Source organism: Akebia trifoliata, chromosome 10 (assembly GCF_017979445.1).
Source record: "Akebia trifoliata isolate Shusen 1 chromosome 10, ASM1797944v1, whole genome shotgun sequence".
Classification (NCBI taxonomy): Eukaryota; Viridiplantae; Streptophyta; class Magnoliopsida; order Ranunculales; family Lardizabalaceae; genus Akebia; species Akebia trifoliata.
This window is the reverse complement of record NC_141384.1, coordinates 18,028,435-18,053,308: the sequence shown is the minus strand read 5'-3', so window position 1 is coordinate 18,053,308 and position 24,874 is coordinate 18,028,435. Positions and strand designations below refer to the sequence as shown.

General features: G+C 36.1%; 1 protein-coding gene across 3 annotated transcripts in view; it reads left to right on the top strand.

Moving 5' to 3' along the window:
• Positions 1–24,874, top strand: part of PKL (chromatin remodeling factor CHD3 (PICKLE)) — a 72,432-nt gene that overhangs the window by 26,458 nt on the left and 21,100 nt on the right. For all 3 annotated transcript variants that reach the window (XM_086454939.1, XM_086454938.1, XM_086454940.1), the window contains exons 13-24: positions 7,865–8,007; positions 8,104–8,207; positions 8,916–9,054; positions 9,158–9,327; positions 9,427–9,493; positions 9,601–9,723; positions 12,032–12,141; positions 12,233–12,314; positions 13,433–13,630; positions 24,086–24,242; positions 24,379–24,484; positions 24,569–24,643. In XM_086454939.1, coding sequence (XP_086311065.1) covers positions 7,865–8,007; positions 8,104–8,207; positions 8,916–9,054; positions 9,158–9,327; positions 9,427–9,493; positions 9,601–9,723; positions 12,032–12,141; positions 12,233–12,314; positions 13,433–13,630; positions 24,086–24,242; positions 24,379–24,484; positions 24,569–24,643 — 1,474 coding nt within the window. The remainder of the gene's footprint in view (positions 1–7,864; positions 8,008–8,103; positions 8,208–8,915; positions 9,055–9,157; positions 9,328–9,426; positions 9,494–9,600; positions 9,724–12,031; positions 12,142–12,232; positions 12,315–13,432; positions 13,631–24,085; positions 24,243–24,378; positions 24,485–24,568; positions 24,644–24,874) is intronic.

Sequence of the window (24,874 nt, the reverse complement as noted above, 5' to 3'; positions counted from 1 at the left end):
CGATCAATCTTGTCAAGAACTTGATATGGTCTCCTTTCCTTAACTAATTCACTGCAAATATCGACCCAAACCTTATGTTGTTTGGGTGTCCAATTGGATTTCGGACCCTTTGAATTCTCATCCTCCATCTGACAATGGTAAAAAAATAATCCTAACCATTGACTCCTTAAAGAAATTCAAACTTGAGAGCATAGTAATGGTCAATAGTTCATGGCACATACACAATTTTGACATAAAAAATGGTCCCAAAATCCTAAAAAACCATACTTGAGAACAATTAGAGCGATGATCATTTGTTCATGGCACATATAGAAGAAGATAACATGAAAACAAATACTTTTGCTTTAACATTTTTTCCCAATACATGGTATACATGCAAGAAAGGACTTATCATCATAATAGCCTTTTACAAAGGATTTGGGTTCGGCCAAATGAATCATGTTCTTACATTTCATTTTGTCTAGTACGAATTACATTGATGATCAATATAAGATAGTATGAAAACAAACCATAAATCCTTAAAAAAAATCGGAACTTAACAAAATCGTAACTGGTTGCTCAAATAACTAAAAAAAAACTTAAACAGCCAACCCAAATCGTGTGGTAATCAACTCAAATCTTGAACAAGCAACCCAAATTGTCAGATAATCGAATCAAATAGTTATCAACCGACCCAAATCGTGAAGAACCAACCCAAATCGTGAGGTAATCGACTCAAATTGTGATCAATTGACACTAATTGTGAACAAAGAACCCAAATCATGAGATAATGACCCAAATTGGGACAACCCACTAAGATCGAAGGGGAAGAGAAGGTCACTTTGAGATAATTGACCCAAATCGTGAATAACAATGGATTTATATCTATTTTGAAAAACAATGGTAGTTTTTACTTACCTTAAGGTAGATTGGAGTTCGATTAGTGTATGGTGTCGATCAAAGCTCCAATGACAATGGCTACAACAAGACGTGATGCACAGAAGAGGTTAGGGCTTGAAAATGGAAACAATAGAGTTGTCGTGTTCGAATATAAAAGGGACATCTCGTGTACATAATTTAAATGAGGAGGGGCATTTCGGTCTTTTCATTAGAGCCGTTTGTATGGTCTTTACTTCTCTCGCAAATGTAGAATCGAACAACTCCTAATAGCCACTTTTAGCCTTATTCTTGTAAGAGTTATAATTACTCCAATTTGGAGTGTGCTTAAAGATTACTTGTTTATTACATGCCTACTTTTAGAATACTGATTTTTGTGCCCAAAAAGTGTGATAGAATAGAGTTGACTGGCATGTTAGAAGAAAGAACTTTTTAAATTTTGTTGCTGGTAAATAAAAATTACTCAAATTTATAGAGCTTGCTAGATTTTTTTTTGTGTAATGCATATTAGGTTTTGAATCTGTGTTTATGGAGGAAATAGTGTTTTTAAATTTAGAAGAAGTTCCGAGGGTTGTTGCACAAGTTGGAGTGGGGAAGACGATGGTTCTTTGACAATCTATATATATATATATATGTGTGTGTGTGTGTGTGTGTGTGACACAAACGTCCAATCAACTACAATGTTGTGGGAGACAAATCCAACTAGGACAAACCTCCCATCATCTACAGTTTTGTGGGTTAAACCTTCTATCAAAGCTATGGTGTCATGGGACTCACTTTCTTACCTTTATTCTTTACTTCCTCTAATTTTACTATATTTTCTCTTCTACCCCTTTGAGCCACTTTATTATTTTTCATCTTTTACTCCTTTAATCTCATTTTTTTAATAATACCCCTTCCATCATGTTATAGTTTTTTGGGATTCACTTTATTTTATTTATTCTTCACCTTCCCTAATTTTACTATAATTCTTCTTTTACTTCTTTAATCTACTTTATTGTTTTTCTTCTTTTACCTCTTTAATCTCAAATTTTTTATAACAGTTTTGTGGGTTAAACCTCCCATCAAACTATAGTTTCATGGCGCTCACTTTATTTCCTTTATTCGTCACCTCCTATTATTATATTTTCTATTATACCCTTTTAATCAACTTTATTATTTTTTCATCTTTTACCCCTTGAATCTCAATTTTTTTTATAATAATACCCTTCTAATTTTTTTTCACTTTTCCCCCCTTAACCAGAGAGAGGATGCCTGTGCCATAGTGTAACGGCCAAATCATCTGTCACCTAGACTTAGGTGTAAGCTCGCCCCGGAGCTACCCGGGAGCACTCATGTAACAGTATGTAAGGCTCGTTATGAAGCCATGTCAGCCCCCGTACCAGGGCATATCTGTTAGCTTAGGGTACGTGTCAGCCCCGTGCCAGGGCACACTTGTTAGCTTAGTGGCATTTTAGTAATAAGGGAGTATGACCGGCCTCTACTTTTGATGTTCCCTTCTGGAAATCTAGTAAGACTTAGCATACACTTTGTAGGAGGGTGTCAGTGCTGTCCCAATCCCCGGCCTACACCCACGTTGTTGAAGCCCTTGAAGCCCAGCTCCGTGGAGGTCCCGCGTGTCATAGGATCATCAATTGCTTGTAACGCATCTATTTGCTTTTATACCGCGTTACACCGTGTAATCAATATTATATCAACAAAGTTGCCTTCGGGCTTTATCTCGTGTTGCCTCGTTACTTGTTTGCTAGCTACGTGTGTGTGGTGTACGATCATTTTACAGGCTTGCAAGTGGATTTGACCCCCTTGCGCCGCACGACCCCGCTTCGAAAGAATAGGGCCGTGACACATAGGCACGGGTGAACTTTAGTATATATATATATATATATATGTATGTATATAGGTAAATGTTCGCACCCTACTATTTGCCCTACATGTTTTGTCCTACATGGGTTAGAAGTTTTATAATGGGCTGATTTTTGGTGAGAATGATCTCTTTGGTGAGGAGATCATCCTCACCCAAAGTCAGCCCATTCCGAAACTTCTAGCCCCATGTTTATAAGTTGAAGAATCGTGGATCGTCCATTTTTTGTAAATCACTTTTGTTGGTGTTTGAAGTTTCTGAATGAGCTGATTTTTGGTGGTGAGATCATCCTCACAAAAAATCGGCCCATTCCAAAACATCTAACCCTTGTTGGACAAAACACGTTGGGCAAAACATAGAGCAAATAGTAGTGTGTTGAACATGACCCATATATATATATATGTAGGGAAAGGATTGACAACCCACTTTAGGGGGACAAAAGCTGCACAACAAATCTGGACTGTTGGGTTGCGGTCGATTTATATTAGACTCACAACTACTAAATACTAAGTTTCGTGAAATTGGAATCACTTCCTTGGGAGGTGGTAAAACAGATCGAATAAAAAAGTTTACTCCATCTTTGAACCTTTAACCTCTCTTCTATCTCTCACTCTCGATCTCGATAGACTCTTAAATTCATCGAGAAACGTCGTTGTCCAAGATCTCTTTGAAGCTCTTGACCAAAAGCTCTCAAAATTCAAGTATGAAGCTTTTGAACTCTTAATCACCCTTTTTTTTCTTCAATTTTGAGAAACATAACACGATTTCTTGAGCAATTGAAGATCCATTGGAAAAATCCAAGTACATCTAGGGCACAGTTTCTTTTTATCTATTGTTTGAAGTTCTACGTATCAGGAATCCTAAATCGATCCACTCTGTTCTCGAAGAGAGTAAGACCTTTAGTCAAGCGCCTTGAAGGGATCTTGGACGGTAGTGTTTCTCAATGAATGTGAGAATCGATCGGGATCGAGAACGCTAAGAGAGAGGTGGAGATCGAGAGTAAGATAGAGAATAGAGGTTTAGGGTTCAGAGATGGAGCAAACTGTTTTGTTCGATCTGTTTTATCACCTCCTAGGGAGGTGATTATAATTTCGCAAAGCTTGATATTTAGTACTTGTGAATCTAATTTGGACCATTAGATCGAGTGTGTTCTAACTGCCCAGATTTGTTGTGACTTTTGTCCCCTAAAGTGGGCTATTGATCCTTTCCCAGCATATATATATATATATATATATGTATGTATATGTGTGTGTGTGTGTGTTTGTGTAGAAGAAGGGATTGGAGTTTGAAAGTCATAGACCTAATCTTTGTGCCCTAAATTCATCTTTTATAGGCTCGTGGTAAATGATTGAAGTACCCTTTCTCATTGAACGATCCAAAATTTGTGATGAGCTCTTAGATGAAAGGCATTGATTGGGTAATCGTGCAGGTCATGATAATATTTTGACCTCTAAACCTGCATCCTCTTTGTCCTACCATGTTGATCATGCTTTGACACCTCACTCATGGTCCATCCATGTGGTATACACGTGTACTGAATCATTTTGCATCATCTATAGTAGCCCCCTGCACAAGGCAAAGGTTATTGACTTTTCTGGCTTGCAATCCCTAACAGAAAACATGGTGATACATGGGTAAATGTGTCATGGTTTCTTGAGAAGCCTACCGACTTTGGCTGTAAGTGTGCATGGAACCAATAAATGTGTTGAAAATGCTTATAGTAATCTTCTCAACGCGAGGAACCAATAAGTGTTGTGAAAATGACTAGTTAGCTGGTACTTCATTTGAGTTGAGAGGGAGACAGAACCTGTATTCTCGTGCTTTGCATACCATAAGTTAGTCTCTGCCGGAAGTGCGACTCAATTCTATGTAGTTCATACAAATCTACCATTCCACCAGGAGGGCTGGCTCATCAATCGAACACGGGGCGGAGAAGTAGCTTAGCGGCTGCTTAGCGAAGAGGCTGAGAGCTTTCAATAATAATCCCCCATTAACATTAAATAAGGTTAGTAGGCGTTTGGAGGATCCACATACGTGGTGCCATTAGGTTCCCCTCATATTCATATTTGGAATTCCATCCGGGCCCCGAAAGCACTTCAGAAACTCATTCTGGTGCCCCCATATGCCAAAGCCTATGCCGTCACCAAAAGCGCGTCTACTATAATCCGAAGACTGAGAAACATACTAATCTGATCTACGACCACCCTTTTTCTTCCTATCCGAAGGGGTTCCTACCATCAGAATCAAATGAGAAGAGGCTTCATTTCAATTTTCCTTTGGCTGGCGACGTTAGGGAGACTAGCAAATTTGGACCAATTAATCAGAAGAGGCTTCATTTCCCCAAACCAGTGTTGTATGTATAGATCTTAGGTGGAAACAATGGATCACTTATTCATTCATTGCCGGGTAGCTCATCACATTTGGTCGCACTTCTTGTCATTATTCGGGATAGTGGGTTGTCTTCCGCGCTCAGTAAAGTCGGTCTTGGAATCTTGGCTGGTGTGGGGAGGTTCCTTCTCGTCGTCTAAACTAATTCTTTGGTTCTTGGCTCCATTTGCAATCTGTTGGGGTATTTGGAAAGACCGCAACCGTTGCATCTTTGAAGGGAAAGTTTCTATGATGGAATGATTAGTTCTTTCTATTTTGGAGCTCATGTTCTCTTGGAGCAAGCTTTATAAAGAGTTCAAGGGGGTCTTCTTTGAAGATTTTGTGGTGCGGTGGGATAGGGTTTGTTCGTTGCCGCGAGCGTAGCTGTTTGTTCGCACTTTGCTGTTTTTCTCCTTTTGTTGTGTTGCTTTCCTTTGTCATGTTGTTTTCTTTTGTTTTGATTGGTCACCTCGACCCCCTCGTTTCCGTTTAATAAATTTATCTTTATCGATAAAAAAAAAGAATCAAATGAGAATCATGAAAACAATAGTGGCAGCCTATTTCGCCCAATGCAACAAAGCCAGATGAGCATCGCGAAAATGATGGTGGTAGCTTATTAGACCTAAGTCATTGAAGCCATATGAATATTGTGAAAACGACAATGGTGAATAACTGGACCCGGTCTAGCGAGTGTAGATAAGCGTTGTGAAAAATGGAAGGCACTAGTTTGAAGTAATGATTTATGGTGCTTGTCATGTTGCAAATGCAGTAGGATATGAGCACTCTTACATTTTCTTTGGGTTAAAACACCAACAAATGAAGGAGCTAATGTAGTCCTAGCCTAAGTGTGTCATGTTGTTTGACTTACACGCATTGGAGCACTCTTATATTTTCCCTTTAGTAATAAGAGGATGAAAGATTACAAAAGAGAAAGTCCTTATCGGGTTAAGTGGAATTGTTTTTGAAGGCCTAAATATTTTGGGGGGTACCGTGGTAAGCATAGATTGATGTGCAATGCACTTCTGGTTATTGAGTTTTAATTGAAAAATAAATACGTTCTTGGAGAAATAGGGCTTTCTTTATTAGATGAATGATCTTTTAGGGTATGTTTCCTGTTGTAGTGTGTTGGACACTTTGGAAGGAGCGATGAAGGCGAATTTTTGAGTGAAAGGAGCCATCCTTCCATGACATTACTGTGGAGGTCAAATCGCTTTTGTTCTTTTGTGAATGCTACACAAGGACCTTAAGGCTTTCTTTTTGGAAGTTTCTATATTTAAATGGAACCTGTATTGGTTTTGAGTTTTAAGTTGTCTACGTTTTGTCTGGCTTTTGTGTAGGCAGTTTTTCTTGTCCTCCTATTTTCTTAATTAAAATTCTTTTTGCTCATTAAATAAAAAGGAAATTCCTTGTACAGGAAAATGATAAATTATGATATGGGGCCCATTTATGAAATTTGGGATATCAAGGGGTTTGAAAGTATATGAAAATTTCATGGAGGGTGTTACATTCTGGGTAGGGAATGGAGAGGTCCCAATATTACGAAGATGACAGGTGTGAATAAAAATTTATTGAGGTCCAGTCAAGGCTTTACATCGGTGCCTATTAAATTAATCTCAATGAAACATTGCTTTTATATAATATAAAGACTTGAGTGATTATTTTTTTGATTGATAAAGATAATTTTATTGAAAATGAAATAGAATAAGGGGGGTCGAGGAGACCAACCCAAAAAAAGAGAGCAAACAAAGCAAAAGAAAAAGGAACAAAGAACAACAGAGATCCCCGAACAACTATTACACTAGTGACAATGGACAGATCTTATCCCATCTAAATCAAAAATCTTCAAAGAAAACCCCTTTGAAAATGAAATAGAATAAGAGGGGTCAAGGTGCCCTATGCTTTTTCGTTACTTTTTACCAGAATTTATTAGATATGGAGATTCAAGATTGTGCATTTTTTCGTATTCAGTTGGAATAGATTCGATTTCAGTTCGCTTCGGACGGTAGTTGTATGTTGAAAGAAATCCAAAGGGTGTGTCCTTGGTTGGTCTTATATTATAAGTTGGCTGTTTTTTCAGGCGAATCTTGTAGTGTGGGCTGCATATAGGGTGCTTCAGCTCCTCTTAGAGTGGAAGCCTTTGTGTGGGCTGTTGGACTGGAAAAATAATTATGATATTAGACCATCACTATCAGTGAAAGATGATGATCTGTAACCGATGCATCATGTGTGAGGAACAAGAGGAGAGCACGAATAATTTACTGCTATACTGAAAATTTGTTAATGCTGCAACTGGTTATTTGTACTATTCAGAATAAAAGGAATGTGAAACAAATGGACAATATAGGTACCTAGCGTGGGAGAAGATTATTTTGCTTTATACTATGTCTCTTTCATGAGTTCTGCAATTTTTGTTTCATCTCAGTATGCAAAATGATACATTAATATATTACTGATACATGCAATATAACTTACTACAAACTGCCACTACGTTTCATCTTAGATTATATTAATAATTGAACCTTTTCTTTTCTTCTGGTCCAACATTGGTAAAGATGATTTTGAGCACTTCATCACGTTGGTAACTAATGTAATAACTTTTAGTTAATCAATACTTTTGATGGTACTTTATGAGGGTAACAGTCTTGCAATTAGTAAGAGACCGAGAATTGTTATTTCAATTGTTTTTATTAAAGTGTGTTTGTTGTTCAAATTTTATGAGTTTGGCGGAAACTAGCTCCTAACTGTTTGGTGCTACATTAGGAGTCAAGAAGGATGTCATGAAGGATCTGCCACCTAAAAAGGAGCTCATTTTACGCGTAGATTTAAGTAGCAAACAGAAAGAATATTACAAAGCGATTCTGACTCGTAATTATGAGATATTAACTCGCCGTGGTGGTGCACAGGTAGGATTGTGCCTGTTTCAAATTACAGTTTTTGTGTGTGTGTGTGTGTGTTTGAGTTGGTTAAGGGGATAACTGCTGGTGCTTTGATACATGCAGATTTCTCTTATAAATGTGGTTATGGAATTACGCAAGCTTTGTTGTCATGCGTATATGTTAGAGGGAGTCGAACCAGATATAGAAGATACAGATGAAGCTCACAGGTAATCTTGTACATTGTAATATATGACTAGAGAGGTTTTTATTTATGGGTAAATTACACTTACACCCCCGTGGTTTGGCATAATTCCATGTTGACTCCCTTATGTTTTGATAATTGCATTTACCTGCCCTATAGTTATCTAACAGGATCAATTACCCCCTTTCCGTCTTCTTGCTGTCAACTAAACAGTTAAAAAAATTGATTTTTTACCTTTTATAAAGACTATTTCCCCCTTTTTAAAATATTATTCTTTTTTTATAAACAAAAGATCACTGTAAAAAAATGGGTTTAATAGTGAATGCTTAGACAGAGACATTTCTATATTTCTAAAATTTATTTATTTTGTATGAAAAAGTTAAAATGAATGGGTAAAATAGTAAAAATAACATATGAAAGGGTAACTTAGTTGGACTAAGTCTGGATACCCATGAATAAAAAATAAAATAAAATAATGTATAAACTTTAACACTGTGTGTGAAAGGGGGGATAAATGCAATTATCTAAATGTTAGGGGGTTAGCATGGAATTAGGCTAAACCACAGGGTGTCAAAGTGTAATTCACCCTTTATTTATTCATTTTTTACTATTATTATGGAAATTTTGTGTTAATTGAATGTAAGGGCTTTGAAATTTTTGAGATGTTACTTCTATCATATTTTGTTGATGAATTTCTTTGTTATTTTCCCCATATTATTGTTGTTATTGGCAGACAGTTGTTGGAATCTTCTGGAAAGTTGCAGTTGTTGGATAAGATGATGGTCAAGCTTAAAGAGCAAGGGCATAGAGTTCTTATATATACACAGTTTCAGCACATGTTGGATTTACTGGAAGACTACTGTACGTATAAGGTATGAAAGAGAAGTGCTTTTCTAAATCATTAGCAGTAGTAGTTCAATGTGGTAAGCCCCTGTAATTATCTTTGTTTAATGTTCTTATGCACTTGTTTTCAAGAAATGGCTCTATGAACGGATCGATGGAAGAGTTGCTGGAGCAGAAAGACAAATCCGCATTGATCGGTTCAATGCCAAGAACTCTTCCAGATTTTGTTTTCTGCTCTCTACTAGAGCTGGAGGGTTGGGAATAAATCTTGCAACTGCTGATACAGTTTTCATTTATGACAGGTAATATCCATACTAATATATTTTTTTTCTGGCAGTTTTATTATCTTATACATTATTTAGTCTATGTTGAGCATTGAGTGACCGTCATCTATTCCGCAGTGATTGGAATCCTCACGCTGATTTACAAGCAATGGCTAGGGCTCATCGGCTTGGGCAGACCAACAAGGTTATCCCCTTCCCCCCCTCCCTTTTAACTAGTTTATTAGAAAAGCTTATTAATAGCCAGAAGATTTGTACGAGGACATCATTTGATGTTTTTTGGTTGCATTACAGGTGATGATATATCGGCTGGTAACACGAGGAACCATTGAAGAAAGGATGATGCAGATGACGAAGAAGAAAATGATTTTAGAGCATTTGGTTGTGGGGCGACTTAAAACGCAAAATATCAATCAGGTATACTTTATGCACTTGTGCTAAATTTCTGATGTAGGGTAGAACACACAAACCTAGAGTTTATGTTAAAAATCTGGTTCTAGGGTGAAATCCCAAGAACTAGGAGTCATGAAGAATCTCTATGTCAAGCAAAATAGACTAGAAACTTCAATCTACGTTCGAGATTGATGGAAGTCATTGCAAACACTAAAATTAAGAACCAATATCAGGTATTTATGCTTAGAAAAAAACAAAGAATGGGAAGAAGTCTCTTCATTTTCTTTTATTAGTCAATCTTCAAAAAACCTAACTTCCTAATCCATCTATAACATATTACTAACCTTCTAATCCTACTAGAACTCAATTTGTACATCTAAAAAGACTTCTAATTATAACTTAAAGAATAAAAACGAATTTTAACATAAAACAAAGTAGAAACTAACTATGAAAATAAACTTTCTAAAATTGAAATAGAAATTCATTAAGACTACTTAATTAACTTAAAAACTAGAAACTCAATAAAAGAAAGAGTCTTAAGAGAAATTGGACTAGGTCTTGAGGACCGGTCAAAGCTTGGGTCGAGTTGACTCGGTCAAACAGAGTTAACTTGGTCAATGCTGCTGATTTCTTTCTTCGATGCATCTTGATTCGATCATAGGCATTGAGATAAGTGTTGGCAAGCCTATCTACATCCATTTCTAAGCAGTTGTAGATAATTTGAGGTTACTTCTTTGGAGATAAGAGAAAAATATATATGTATTTGTTCTGTTAGAAGCATACCATGCTAATCTGTGAAGAGTTTTGAAGTGCATTCCACGATCATTTAAAATTGTAGGTTCACTTATCAAAAAAAGGAAAAAAAAAATATTGATCTTCATTTCATGTAAAATCATAATCCTCCCAATTATGTTGGAAGCCACCATAAAATAGGTTGTTGTAGGCTTTGATTTCCTTGTCTTCTTTTCTCTTTTAGTTATTCTGTTTCTTTAGTATTACCTTTCTGGGAGAACATTTTAGTGCTGTATTTTTATCTTTAATTTGATGATGTAAGGTTGATCGTTTCCACAAAGGTTGGGGATTGAGCTTTATGATGATTTTGGCATTCAAGGGATCTATTATTTTAAGACACTATTATCATTTCCCACTGTTTCAATGAAGATTTTTTTTTAATTTCCATTGTTTTCACAACTTTTCCATAAAATTGTACTGATAGTTGAATTCTATAAACTTTTCCATTATTTTCCATTTCCAGATCATATAATTGAATTCTCCGCAATACTTAAAGAACTGCCTCCCCTGCCTCCCATGGAATTATCTCGCTTTATAGCCTGTCATCTAATTTGTTATAGGCAGCCTCAAGGATGGAAACAATTATCCTTTCCATGAACCTGGGCAAGTTGGACCTCCAAGTATGGATTCACTCGAGTCTAAAAATTCAATTGCTCCATTTGTTTCTTTATATCATCTGTAGATTTTGGTTAATGGCTGATCGATGTCTGTTGCTTCCCATTTCGTCTGAGTTATTACATTGTCAACACTCGAGATTTCACTTTATATTTGTTATATTTCGGTTAGAACTTCACTTTGAGAGTAATATACCCTAATTTCTTAAGGCTGAATTGAACCCTCTTCAATTAATTCCACTAAACACTTGGGGAATTGGACCCTCTTCAATTAATTCAATCCATTTTAACCATAGTAATCATCAAACTTAGGTGGTTATTACCTCTTGACTGCATGCCATCGATGTTAGTTCATTCTTGTTAGCCTCATGACTTCTCTATTGATCAGAAAAGTCTCCCTTTCTTGATTTCCCAGATCCCTGTCATCAACTAAACACTCATGTTTTGATGTGAATACTACCATGCATGGTATAGTGAATAGTACCCGTGATGAGCAACACTCCTGGTGAATGGTGTTTCTATCAAAAGGAAGTCCTGCCAAAAAAACCTTTCATTGCAATTAGATGAAGGAAGCAGTTTTCCATCACCAACTTCTGAGTTTATGCTGCATGATGAGGAAAACATAATTTACTTCACACGCCGAGGTCCATTCCAAGGGATACATTACTTCTGGAATATTTCCAATGTTGTTGTTCTTAGGGGGATGCCATACCTATTGTTCTGTGAATTTTTTTTTTTTTTTTTGTTCCTAATGCATTTCTCTTTCTTTGCTTCTCTTCCTTCTGTTGAATATAGGGTCAAATATCAAGTTATAGTGCGTAGAATAATATGGATGTTTCATCAAAAAAGAATTAGTTGTTGAATCACACTATTTTTCATTTAATATCAATCAAAATTCTAACTTGCAGTTTAAATCTGATCTCTAGGAAGAGTTAGATGACATTATTAGATATGGCTCGAAGGAGTTATTTGCCGATGAAAGTGATGAAGCTGGGAAAGCTCGCCAAATACACTATGATGATGTTGCGATTGATAGGTAATATGTGTTCTGCACTACATTTTCTTAACTTTGAAAGTTTATAATTCTTGTGTTCTGATATTTTGATTTTCATATTTTAACTTTATAGATTGCTTGATCGTGAACAAGCTGGTGTTGAGGAGGCTACAATGGATGATGAAGAAGAAGATGGGTTTTTGAAGGCCTTTAAGGTTTTGCTTTATTTTGTTGTCATTTTATAGTTTGTGGGTGCATTTATATGTAGCTGGCCGTGTTATTAGGAGACATTTTGTTTAAATAATTCGAGTTCATATGCCCTGCACAGATTGGAAAATATGTACATAATAAAAACCATTCATGTGCAATAGTGGGACGATTTTAATCCTCAAAATATGTTGATTATGGACAAAAATTTGATGGAAATATATCGTAGATCCATAGGTTGCACACTTTCATCTCCAAATCCTAATTCAGTCACAAAACAACAAATTTATGTTCAATTGAGATTTTTCTTCAATTTAGGTTTGTTTTGATTTGTACCCTACTATTCGGAAGAACACATTTTTACAAGTTCCACTTCAACTGGTTTACACTATATGCTTATAGAAACCAATTCTGAAAATAAAGATGGTTTGGATGGGTTTCTATGGGCTGATCGGTTCATAGTCCCTAGGTTTCAAATTGACATAATTTCAATGGAATAAGGTCATCTAGTGAGCTTTAATTTTTTTTATGAAAATACACTTCTCTTCAAAAGTTTTGCCAAATGAATAGTGATTTCAAACAAAATTTTTTTGCAAAAAAGAAATCTGAGTACATTTTCATTTTCGATTCTTAGGGAAGAGAAATTAGCTTTTTAAAAAACAAACATAAATTATTTAAATTTGTTACCTTGGATAAGGATGATGTTAAAATTAATAAAATGAATAGACACTCCTCAAGCAAATATTGTATTAAATCAGTAAAGCATGCTGGTAGTTGTAATTTGAACTCTAAATCTCGTCAAGTGAGGTATTTAATTACTCCTCTATGATACCGATGGTTCTAATCTTCCCATCTTGGTGGATTTGGCTAATGTGTTTTATGTGATTGAATTTCTATGCATTGGCTTCGAGCAGAATGCTTAGAGTTCAACTCACTGCATGATTGAAACTAGTTAAGGTTGATGAAGATTTTGTTTGAATTTTATTTCTCTTATTGATTCATATTCAGGAAATATATGATTGCCAGTAGTATATTTGTAAATTACTAATCTTCCTCGGTCTGAACTGCCTAGGGTCTTCAATGTGCTGTTATCTGATTATATGTTATATTTTTTTACATATTTTAGGTGGCAAATTTTGAATATAGAGATGAAGTGGAAGCTGCAGCTGAAGAGGAAGCACAGAAAGCAGCCATGGCGAATAAAACTACCATCAGTAACTCAGAGTCAAAAAGTTACTGGGAAGAACTGCTGAGGGACAAATATGAAGTGCATAAAATTGAAGAGTTTACTGCTTTGGGAAAAGGAAAGAGAAGTCGTAAACAGGTATAATCTGTGCTGTCAATTTAATATTAAGATCCTCGTTAGCGTATGAAATGAATAAGCAGCCTTGCGGCATACTTTTTCTTTATGTTCTCTTAGGAAAGTTGACCTATCTGATATGGACATTCTTGGTTCTTTGGATAGTCTGTTCACTGCATTTCTTTAGAACTATTTTCCTCCTGCAATGCCCTTTCTGTCTCCCTCCATAACTCTTTATCCTTATTATGGCATTTTTGGTTTAGCTTGGGGTGGTCCTAGAAAATGTGGACACATTTATGGTGTGACTTAATTGTCTCTTTTTGTTGAGATAAATGGAATGATAGATATAGAAGAGTGTTTGAAGATAAAGTCTATCGCGAGAGTCTCTTATGTGATTTGTTGATTGATCACTAATTGAGTCCTTGTTTTAAAGGATCTTAAGAGGGTTTTGATGTCATATCTTATTTGCAAACGGGATTCCACCATCACGAGCAGTAGAAATATGGAGAAAAAAATCCCCCTTTATAAGAGGCCAAATCTGGGGTGGGAGACAAAATCTAAATAGTAGAATTTTCTGTTTACCGGGGCTTGGCTATTATTTGTGCAGTTTTTAGAACAATCACTTCAATATCAGAATTCTTTTGATTTTGTTGATTACATTAGTAATCTGTTTTTATCAAAAAAGTAAATAGGTCCGAGCCTTAAACTCAGGGTCCTAGATTCGCTGTTAGGTAAACAATTGAACTTTGATAGACATTTGTATCATTGCTGTAGTTCTGTTTTAGATCCAATTCTCTTGTTAGGAGTTAATGACAAATGTGATGTAGTTGGGTGTTATTGGAAGGATTTAACTTGGTTTGGTATTGAACATTGATGAATTTGAGATGAACATTGGTACAAAAGTGCAATCTGCAATATGAGAAAGAAAAGTATATAATGGTCTTTGAGGCTTAACTTGGTGGGTATTAGGGGATAGAAAGACTTTTGAGTGACTATATTGACCATGTGTGTATGAGTGTTAGCTATTTTCAGAACAATTGAAGGTGAGACGAGAAAATTTCTAGACACAATCTATAAAATAGATCAACGCTAAGCCATATATATATATAGGGAAATATTCGGCACCCTACGCCTTACCCTACGTGTTTTGTCCTACGTGGGTTTAGAAGTTTTGGAATGGGCTGATTTTTAGTGAGGATGATCTCTAAGTGAGGATGATTCCAAAACTTCTGACCCATGTAGGACAAAACACGTAGGGTAAAGCGTAGGGTAAAGTGTAGGGTGCCGAATGGGACCCGTATTTATATATTCTGTACTTATGGATGGATTGACTGCATGTTGTATTCAAGGAATGGTCCCTTTGGATATGCTATTCGCTTATGATTTAGTGTTGGTTAATAAAACTTAAGATGGATTAAATTCATGATTAAAACGAAGGGGATGACTTAGGATTTTAAGATGGATTAAATTCATGATCAAAACGAAGGGGATGACTTAGGATTTTAAGATGAATAGGACTCATACATAATGTATGTGTTGGAACTTAATTATAGGCACTCTTAGGGTATATGCTAGTCAAAATTATGTCAAGAAATACCTTACCAATGTGATTCCATTATTAAGGTTAAATTATTTTTAAAGATGGAGAAAGTGGTGGGGATGCGGGTTGAAATCTAAGAAAACAGTAGAGAAATATGAGAGGAAAAGGTAAAAAAACAGGATAAAAAAATGGATGGGGCAACTCCTAGAGCTCTGAATTTTTTGTTAGAATATCCTAGGGATGACAATATTACCTGTATTCAAGAAAAAACCACATACATGCATAACAAAGATGAATGGACTAATTTACCCTTACAACACCCCACTCAAGTTGGTGCATAAATATTCGTCATACTTGACTTGTCCAAGAACTCATGAAGTTTCTACTGGTTCCTTTTGTGAAAATGTCTACAAGTTGTTTTGTCTTCACAAATGGAGTAAAAACTACACCTAACACAATCCTTTCCCTAATGAAAAGATGATCAACTCCTATATGTTTGGTTCCATCATGTTGGACTAGGTTATGAGCAATAATTATTGTTGCTTCATTAATACAATATATATTCATTTGACCAACTGTAGGAAAACAAGGTTTGCATAGGAGAGTACCATAATTTTTCACATAGTCCATGTGCTATAGATATGAATTTTGTCTCTGCTCTTGAATGTCCTACAACATGTTTCTTGCATCTTCATGTCACACAAGATTACCACCACAAACGCACAATATCCTGATGTAGATCTTTTTCATCTGTAGAGCTTACACAATCTGCATCAGTATATGTTTCCACCTTCATATGTCCATTTTTAAACAAAACACTTGTACTAAGTGAGTATTTGAGGTACCTTAACATCTGAAATATTGCTTCATGATGTGGACTATGAGGAGAATGCTTCTTGTAGTAGGAGCATCCAAGAAGCGTACCAAGGCCAAGCAGGCCTAGTAGTGGGCTTAGCTTGGGCTCTAGTTAAGATCAGAAATGTTGCTTCATGATGTGGACTGTGAGGAGAATGCTTCTTGATGTTGGAGCATCCAAGAAGTGTACCAAGGCCAAGCAGGCCTAGCAGTGGGCTTAGCTTGGGCATTAAATTTTAATTAATCTTTGTTATATGTCTGGAGTATTTTCTGTTTTATATTAGTTCTATAGATAGAAGTTATGCTCCTCGTATTTTTAGAACAGTTATGTGCCTTTCACGTGAGTCTTTTAAGTGTCTTGAAAGGGTTAAGATTAAAAGGTTATTGATGTAATCAAGGGCTAGGATGTTAGGGCTGCTATAACTCTAGTATAAATACTTTAGTATGAGTATTTGTCAGTAGTCTTCAAGTTTTTTTTGCAGAAATCAGATTGTAGAGTCCTTCTTGGGTCTCTTTTTCCCTAGAAACTCATATTTTTCTTTTTCCAACTTTCATCTTGTCGCTTTCTATCACTATTTTCTATTATTTTTGCTGTTTAAAATTCATTAATCACAATTTTGTGATTTTCTACTGCACCACTTCTACTGACTTATTGTACGGTCATACCAATTGGATATGTAATATCATATTTGGTAAGGGAAGTCAGATCAATCACTGATATACGGGCTAGTATTTGAACGTCAAAGACAAAAACAACAATATTCTACATGGAAATGAGAATGATGATTTTACCTTAACCATACGCCTTAATATATAATAAAAAACTCGGCTAATATTCTATGTTTGTCCATCTGTGAAAGCACTAAATATGCTTGAAGTGCTTCAAAATAAGATGATATAGATACCTATTAATTCTAATTCATTTATAGTATTAATAGAATATTATTTGTAATTTTCTATTAATAACATTATTATGTGTAATTTATAAGTCCCCTCTCTAAAAGCAATTTTGAAATTTATTATTATTTTTTTTAAATTTTATCAATATTTTTAGAATATACCTCGAACTTGATTATTTTGGTTGGAATGCATTATTCGCTAAAATATTTTGTGAAATGTTCTGTGATTTCCACTGAAATACATACAAAAAGAAGTTGTTACTTACATTTTGTATCTAACTTTTTGGAAATGGAAATATTGAAAATTTAATATAATGAGTATAAATAATTAGTTGTACTCAGCCGCAGTACTTTCTTATGTTTATTAGTCTCTTATGCAGTGCATTAACTTGTACTCTATACTCACAACTAATTGGTACACCATACACAAATATAATCAATACTCTGTATTTCCCTATATTACTTGCATATAGTTTAAGATATGTTTTTAATATTTATTACTTGCATGTAATTCAGTATAAAAGTTGTTATTTATAATGTATAGCTACTGCTCTCTGTTATATATAATGTGCCCAAACTCTTTGTGGTACTGAAGCTGTTTTTATTGCTCTCTATTTTTAGTGATTGTTGTGTTAAAGAGGGATTGTAAACAACATAATTATTGAAAAGTAATTATCAAGTCTCATAATAAGAGCTTGGCAGATATATGTATGTATATCTTAAATAATGTGTGAATGGACATAAACTTCCTTACATAAAAAACAAACAAAACAAAAAGAAACTGCATTATTTCCAATACCCCCTCTTAAGTTGGGGCAAATATATCAACTAAACCCAGCTTGACAAGTTGAGAATTAGTGACAGAAGGACCAACAAACTTCTTAAGTATGCAAGCAAGTTATACAAAGATTGTTTGAAAGGCATCAGAACGACTTTCTCCCTGAAAAAGTGAATATCAACTTCTATATGCTTTGTTCTCTCATGAAGAATAAAGTCAAAAGCAAGCATGATAGTGGACTTGTTGTCGCAAAACAATGTGGAGGAAGTAGAGACAGGAAATCCCAGTTCCTTCAATAAGATCGAAGCCAAATAAGCTCATATATGCGAAGGGTCATAGCACGATACTCAGCTTCAGCAGAAGAACGGGAAACCACACTCTGTTTCTTACATTTTCATGAGATCAGGTTACCACCATTGAAAATGTAAAAACCAGAAGTAGGTTTCCTATTTGTAAGAGAACCAACATAATCAACATTAGTGAAATATGACAAATGAGGTTGAATAGTGGACGAGTAGAAAAGTCCAAGACCAGAATGCGATTTCAAGTCGCGAAGAATGCGATAAACAACGTTAAGATGAGTAGTGTGTGGAGTATGCTTGCATGAACTAACTGACTACACTAGTCTCAAAGGTCAAATCCGGTCTAGTGTTAGATAAATCAGACGACCTACGAGTCTTTGATAAGAAGAAAGATTAGATAATAGATCACCAAATTCGGCATGAATTTGATGATTCTAATCCATAGGTGAGGAAGTAAGACGACAATCAAGCATACCTGTGTTTTGAAGAAGATCGAATGTGTATTTGCGCTGAGATAACAATATACCATGCCAAGAGCGGGTCATTTCTATTTCTAAGAAGTACTTGAGAGGACCCAAGTCTTTAACTTCTAAAGCAGACCCAGTAACTTTTTTACCCTATCAATCCATTGGATATCATTTCCAGTTAGGGATAATATCATCCACATAAATCAAAACAAATGCAATGGCCATCCAATCCTTGACGTATAAAGCAAGTATGATCTGAGTGGCATTTGAAAAATATCATAGGTAAAATGACCTCAGCAAAATGCTGAAACTAGGTTTGCAGAGACTGCTTTAGGTCATATAGAGATTTGAGAAGACGACATACCTTCCTAGAAATTCCCCTTGAAGATGAAATCCAGGAGGGAGTCTATATAAATAATCTCAACTAGATCACCATTCAGAAAGGTATTCTTCACATCGAGTTCGTGAAGAGATCATGATTGATAGGTAACTAGAGAGATAAGGAGATGAACAATGGTAAGTTTAGCCACATGGGCAAACGTGGCACTAAAATCCTTTCTAGGAGTTTGCATAAATCTCTTAGCAACTCGATGTGCCTTGTATCGATCAGCGGTGCCATCCGGAAGATACTTGATGGTAAAAATTCATTTACAACCAACGGTTTGCTCCCTAGAAGGAAGGGGGACAAGTTTCCAGATGTGATTTTTTTGCAAAGCATCCATCTCGACAGTCATGGCTTCAGTCCACTGAGGATCACGCAAGCCTTTGATACAAGCCGAGGAACTTGAATAAAATCAGTGGTAGTAAGGTAGGTCTGATAAGAAGGAGAAAATCCTTGATAGGAAACAAATTGAGCAATATGGTGATCAGTAACACACCCCCGCTTACCTTTGTAAAGTGCAATAGGCAAGTGAGAGTCAGATGTAGAAGGGATAAAAGTAGGTGAAGGAGATGATATACCTGAGTCCAATGAGGAGGTTGACAAAGGTGGAGAGGGGCGAGGGCGATGAGAGTAAACCTTAAGCGTCGGCGAAGATGGAGAAAAAACTGGAGAAAGCATTAGTATAGTCGTGGCACAGGAGTAAGGAACATTTAAAGAAAAAGTAATATCGAGAGAATGTATGACACGATGAGAAACAGGATCATAACACCGTTACCCCTTTGACATAGAGTACTCAAGAAAACACATCGAATGGTTTTGTCATCTAATTTCGTGTGATTGGGAGTCCTGTCCTGCACAAAGCAAGTGTACCCAAAGACTCTAGGTGTAATGGGGAACATAATGCCATCAGGTCGAAGAAAATGAAGAGGCACCTGTCCCCCTAAGGTGCGACTTGGAACATGGTTAAGGAAAAAAGCCGCAGTAAGGACTGTCATATTCCAATATAACTTAAGAACATGCATCTCTCGAAGAAGACAAATGATTATGTTCATGAGGTGGCGATTCTTGCGTTTCACCAGCCTGTTCTATTCAGTAGTGTAGGGACAAGTCAACTGAAGAAAAGCTGCAGTGAGGACTACCATACCTGGTTGCTTTTATAGATAACTCAACCATAGACTTATAATGAGAGAGCTCATCCCAACGGGTTTGAAGAAATCCGAAATAATCAATTACAATCTGAGTTTCTTGGGTAACCTGGCCAATGTCTCGATAAAGTTTATAAATCCTCAAGGCATTCCTAGCATGCACAAATATCTGAGTGAGGGCCGACCACAAAGATAAAACAGTTTCATGATACATAAATATGGTATAGATGCATTGCTCCATGGAATTAAATAGTCATCCAAAAATAGTGCAGTTGTCAATCTCTCATTGCTCAAATTTGAGATTAGTGAGGGGTAGCTTTGTTACGGTGCCCAAAAGCCATTCAGATTTACCTCTACTACCCAAATAAAGTCGCACAGACCGAGATTAGGACTGGAAATTCCGACTATCTAGTAGGGCATTTGTAATACGTTGGGCTGAGGAATTTGCCTCAAGAGTAGTGTTGGAATCCTTGGTCTCTTGGTTCGTTGTCATTGCTCACTACGGACAAGAAAAAAAAAACTTTGGATCGAAAGGAGATCTCCCGTAGTCTCAACCCAAGATGGAATGAGCCACGAGGTAAAAGGGGCAGCCCTCTAGACCATGAAATCCAAAAATTTATGACCTAGCAGCAGCACTATTGTAAGTCACAAATTGTATTTTGACCTAGCAGCAGCACTATCGCAAGTCACAAAAAACAGGTCGCAGGCCACCAAAACAGATCCAGTTGCTGTCACAGATCACCAAACAACACTTTGTTGCTGTCACAGGTCACCAAATAGATCGCAGGCCTCCAACCAGCCTCTAGTTGCAGTTGCACCAAAACAGATCCAACTGCTGTCGCGGATCATCAAACAACACTTTGTTGCTGTCGCATGCCACCAAACAACCTTCACTTGCAGTCGCAGAACACTCAACAGTCCATTAATGATAGAGAGAACCCTAACGCAGGTTAGAGGTAACTGTAAACAACCTATTTCAAGGCAGATGCCCTATCGTAGGGCAGAGATACAACGCAAAAACTCTATTGCAGCATGTGACTAATCCTTATCGCAACCCGCGATTAAGGAATCAGGAATCAACATAAATAAAGAGCCCCCGAAGGGGAGACCTCCTACAAAGCTCTCGCTAGGTTATTAGGTCTTCTAGCTCTGGAGGGTTGATAAGGAAAGAAGAGAGGAGCAGAGAGGAGAGAAGAAGATGCTTCAAGATCCCAAAAGTCGAAGAGGAAAATCCCAAGGACGGGGGTTGATGGGGTCCTCTAGGGCTTTGATACCAAGAAGAATTATTGTAAAGTAATTATCAAGTCTGATAATGAGTGCTTGACAGATATATATTAATGTGTGAATGGACATAAATGCCCTTACATAGAAAACTAACAAAACAAAAAGAAACTACATTATTTACAATATAAACCACATATTGAAAGATAAATAAAAGAGAACGAGAGACAACCTCTGTCATCACTTAAGTTGGCTAAATTTTTATGAAATTACCATTTAGTTAATTGCATCCAGCTGTATCTACACACATGTGACTCTCAAAATGTAGTTTCTTTTCTGTATCGATTAGACAAATTGTTGGGAAGTAGTTTCCTTTTTTCCTGATCTGATTGTTTAAAATGCCCAAGTTGGGTTATCATAAACATGATTCTGTTAGAAATCTTTGACAGAGACCTTTACAACAATATCCATAAATAACTATAAAGTGATTATTTATACGTTTCCTAGAGTGCCCTTAGAACTTGTTAATAAAAATGTAAACTATATAACTGAAACATAACTTGAAATGTTAGAATAAGCAAAAGTTGAAAACAACAGAAAGTACTACTAGACCATATTTGACATTCTATCTTCCCCAAAATATAGGAAAATATAACTGTTGCCACTGTTAAACCATGGAAACCATTTATAGTCTGAGAAATCTCAAATTTTGTTGAAGAACCATAAACTGTGGTTCCAAATACCTATATGAATATTGGTCTGTCTTTGATTGCAGTGAGTGTCTAGTGATGGGATGATTGGAGCATTCACCTTGGGTTAATGTTCCTCGGATGATTAGTGTTTTTCTTCATAAAAAAGTATTTCTCTTTGATAATGCAATCCAGTCTCTTGAAGAATACGAGTCTCCATTTTTCCGAGTCACGCTACAGTTTCTAAATAAAACCCTAAGAAAATTTAGAGATTTGACAATAGCGATCCCGAAGCCACAATGCTCATGTTGATGTAAGTAACCAAAATGTGTACTACATTCTTCACAAAGTTTTGAATACCGTGATATAGCTATAAATATTTATATATTTGAAGGGGCGAATCTGGAAATGATGTGTATGACCAAAAGATCAACGAAGGTTTAGGGTCAAAAGAAAAAGGAAGCTATCCTCCTCCATATAGAATTAAGCCCCATTACAAAGTCACCAGAATAGACTCTTACAATCATCAAAAACCAAGTCCATCTAAAACAGAGTTATGATCTTCAAGGATGTTAATTTCAATTTTTAATCTTTACTATCAAATACGTATTTATTTCCTTCCACAAAGCCCAATTTACTGGTAAAAGAATAAATCACTAACTTTCTAGGGGGGGAAACATTAGATGGTGTACTTATAAAGTATGATCATCCTACCAGTCATAATTTACTACATATTAAATAGGGAAAAACGATCCTTTTAATCTGTTACCAACATCAAATACAAAGAAGTTGGAAAAGAGAGAGCTCTTGGGTGATCCAAAATGTAGTATTATGAACTCACTGAAAAAAGACCATCTCAAGTCTTCTTCCATACTTGCTTTATCTTTCTCAATATGGAATATGGGTAGGCCGAAAGTGTCTCAGTCAGTGTAGCAATAGAATCTATTTCCAGTCCAACCCCACTCTAGCCTTTGATTATCCTTGTTGGCACCGCACCAACTTCTTGTTCCCGTTCCTGCCCTCGAATGAGTTTGTGATGGATGGATGATTTCGAAAGGAAGTGGGTCCGGTTGAGCCACTGAAACATATGGAGGGCAAGTAATGAAGTTGGTCTTTTGATGGAGGCAGCAACTGGTACCATAGAGAAGTGGCCATAAACTGGAAAATGGGGAGTGTTGAACAAGTTGAAAGATCATTTGATGTACTTGAAATAATGGAATTGTGGGTTGTTCGATCAAGTAATGGAAACTCACTGGAATTCATAACTGTCTCAATGTAATGTTTTTCTTCTTCGTTTTTAGTTTTATAGTCTGAATATTCAGGAACTAGTGAAGGTTTCTTCGTAGTCCTAGGTCCCATGATGTGTTTCCACAATTCAAACTGATTAAACTTTGGACTGGCTGCTGCTTTTTATTGGAAATTGAATAGACAACCAAAAATGAACATAGAATAGGCAAATCTCCCCAACAAACACTCTTCCAACTCTTCTAACCTACCAAATGTTAAATTAAAGGTAACAGTGATATGGGCAGTCGAGACTTTCTCCAACTCTTCTTTTTATTTATTTATGGGATAAGTGAACTCGTATTTTATCTTTGAACTTTCAACCCTTCAAAGATAAAAATACGAGTTCACGTATCCCATAAAAAGAAAAGAAGAGTTGGAGAAAGTCTGGACTGCACATATCTCTGTTACCTTTAATTTATCATTTGGTAGGTTAGAAGTTTCAGAATGGGTCCATTTTTTGTGAGTATGATATTCATGGTGATGACCATGTCCTCATTAACACTCAGCCCTGAATTTGTCCTCATCTTGGCTCCATACTCCAATGTAAAAGCTATGTAAAGAAAACCTTGTAACTATGGCAGTACACTGAAACATAATACATTATAAACCATTTTTATGCACCCTCGCATATTAATTGTTTTTTTCCTTCATCATAGTCTTATTCATGCTTCACACTTCTGTGATGAGATCAGAGCCTCTTTGGTTGAGAACAATCCCTGTTGTGGATTTGTGAGGAAATGTTGTTTTGCTGCATTTCCATTATTCTTGATACCTGGTAGATCATCTTTTAATTTCTTTTCTTTGCACTATAGGTTGAAGGTATTGTACATTGTTTGAATGCTGTTTTTCTTTTCAAAATTAGGTCAAGCTTTCATTTACATTATTTTGCTTTGTTCGGTGTTTTTTTTTTCCAGATGGTATCTGTTGAAGAAGATGACCTTGCTGGTTTGGAAGATGTCAGTTCTGATGGTGAGGATGATAGTAATGAAGCTGACTGGATAGATGCTGAAATGATTCCATCCGGAGCTTCATCTGGGCGAAAGCCTCCTGTTTCGAAGAAGAAAGCTCGTGGTATCTTTCCCTACCCATGACTTGTTATTATATATTATTTTGATATTTTTTTAAAAGAGGAAAAAAATTGTTGTAGTTAGTAAATTAATGCTTGCATATTTTGATGATAGCATAATTTTCCATTGAACTTTTACAGTGGATGGTATGGAACCAGTTCCTCTAATGGAAGGTGAAGGAAGATCGTTTAGAGTTCTTGGGTTCAATCAAAATCAGAGGGCTGCATTTGTCCAAATATTGATGAGGTTAGCTATTTGGTATTCTCTCTCTCTCTCTCCAATAGGTGATGTTTTGTTTTGCCATCAATTAAATTCTTGTCTATTTTACAGGTTTGGAGTAGGTGGTTTTGATTGGATTGAGTTTACTCCTCGGTTGAAGCAGAAGACCTACGAGGAAATTAAAGAGTATGCAATTAACCTTTATTCACTTTATTTATTTTATCTATATTAGTTTACATGGTTTTCTTTACATAGCTATTAAATTTTTCGTTCTTTAAATAGTTTTTTGACAATAGCTAAATGTATGAAATAAGATTTAGTAGTGAAAGCTACATGCATTTGGATGTGTATGGATTTTTCTTTTGATCGGTGCTTGGATGTGTATCGATCTAATGTGTAAGATGGTGTGACAGCTGT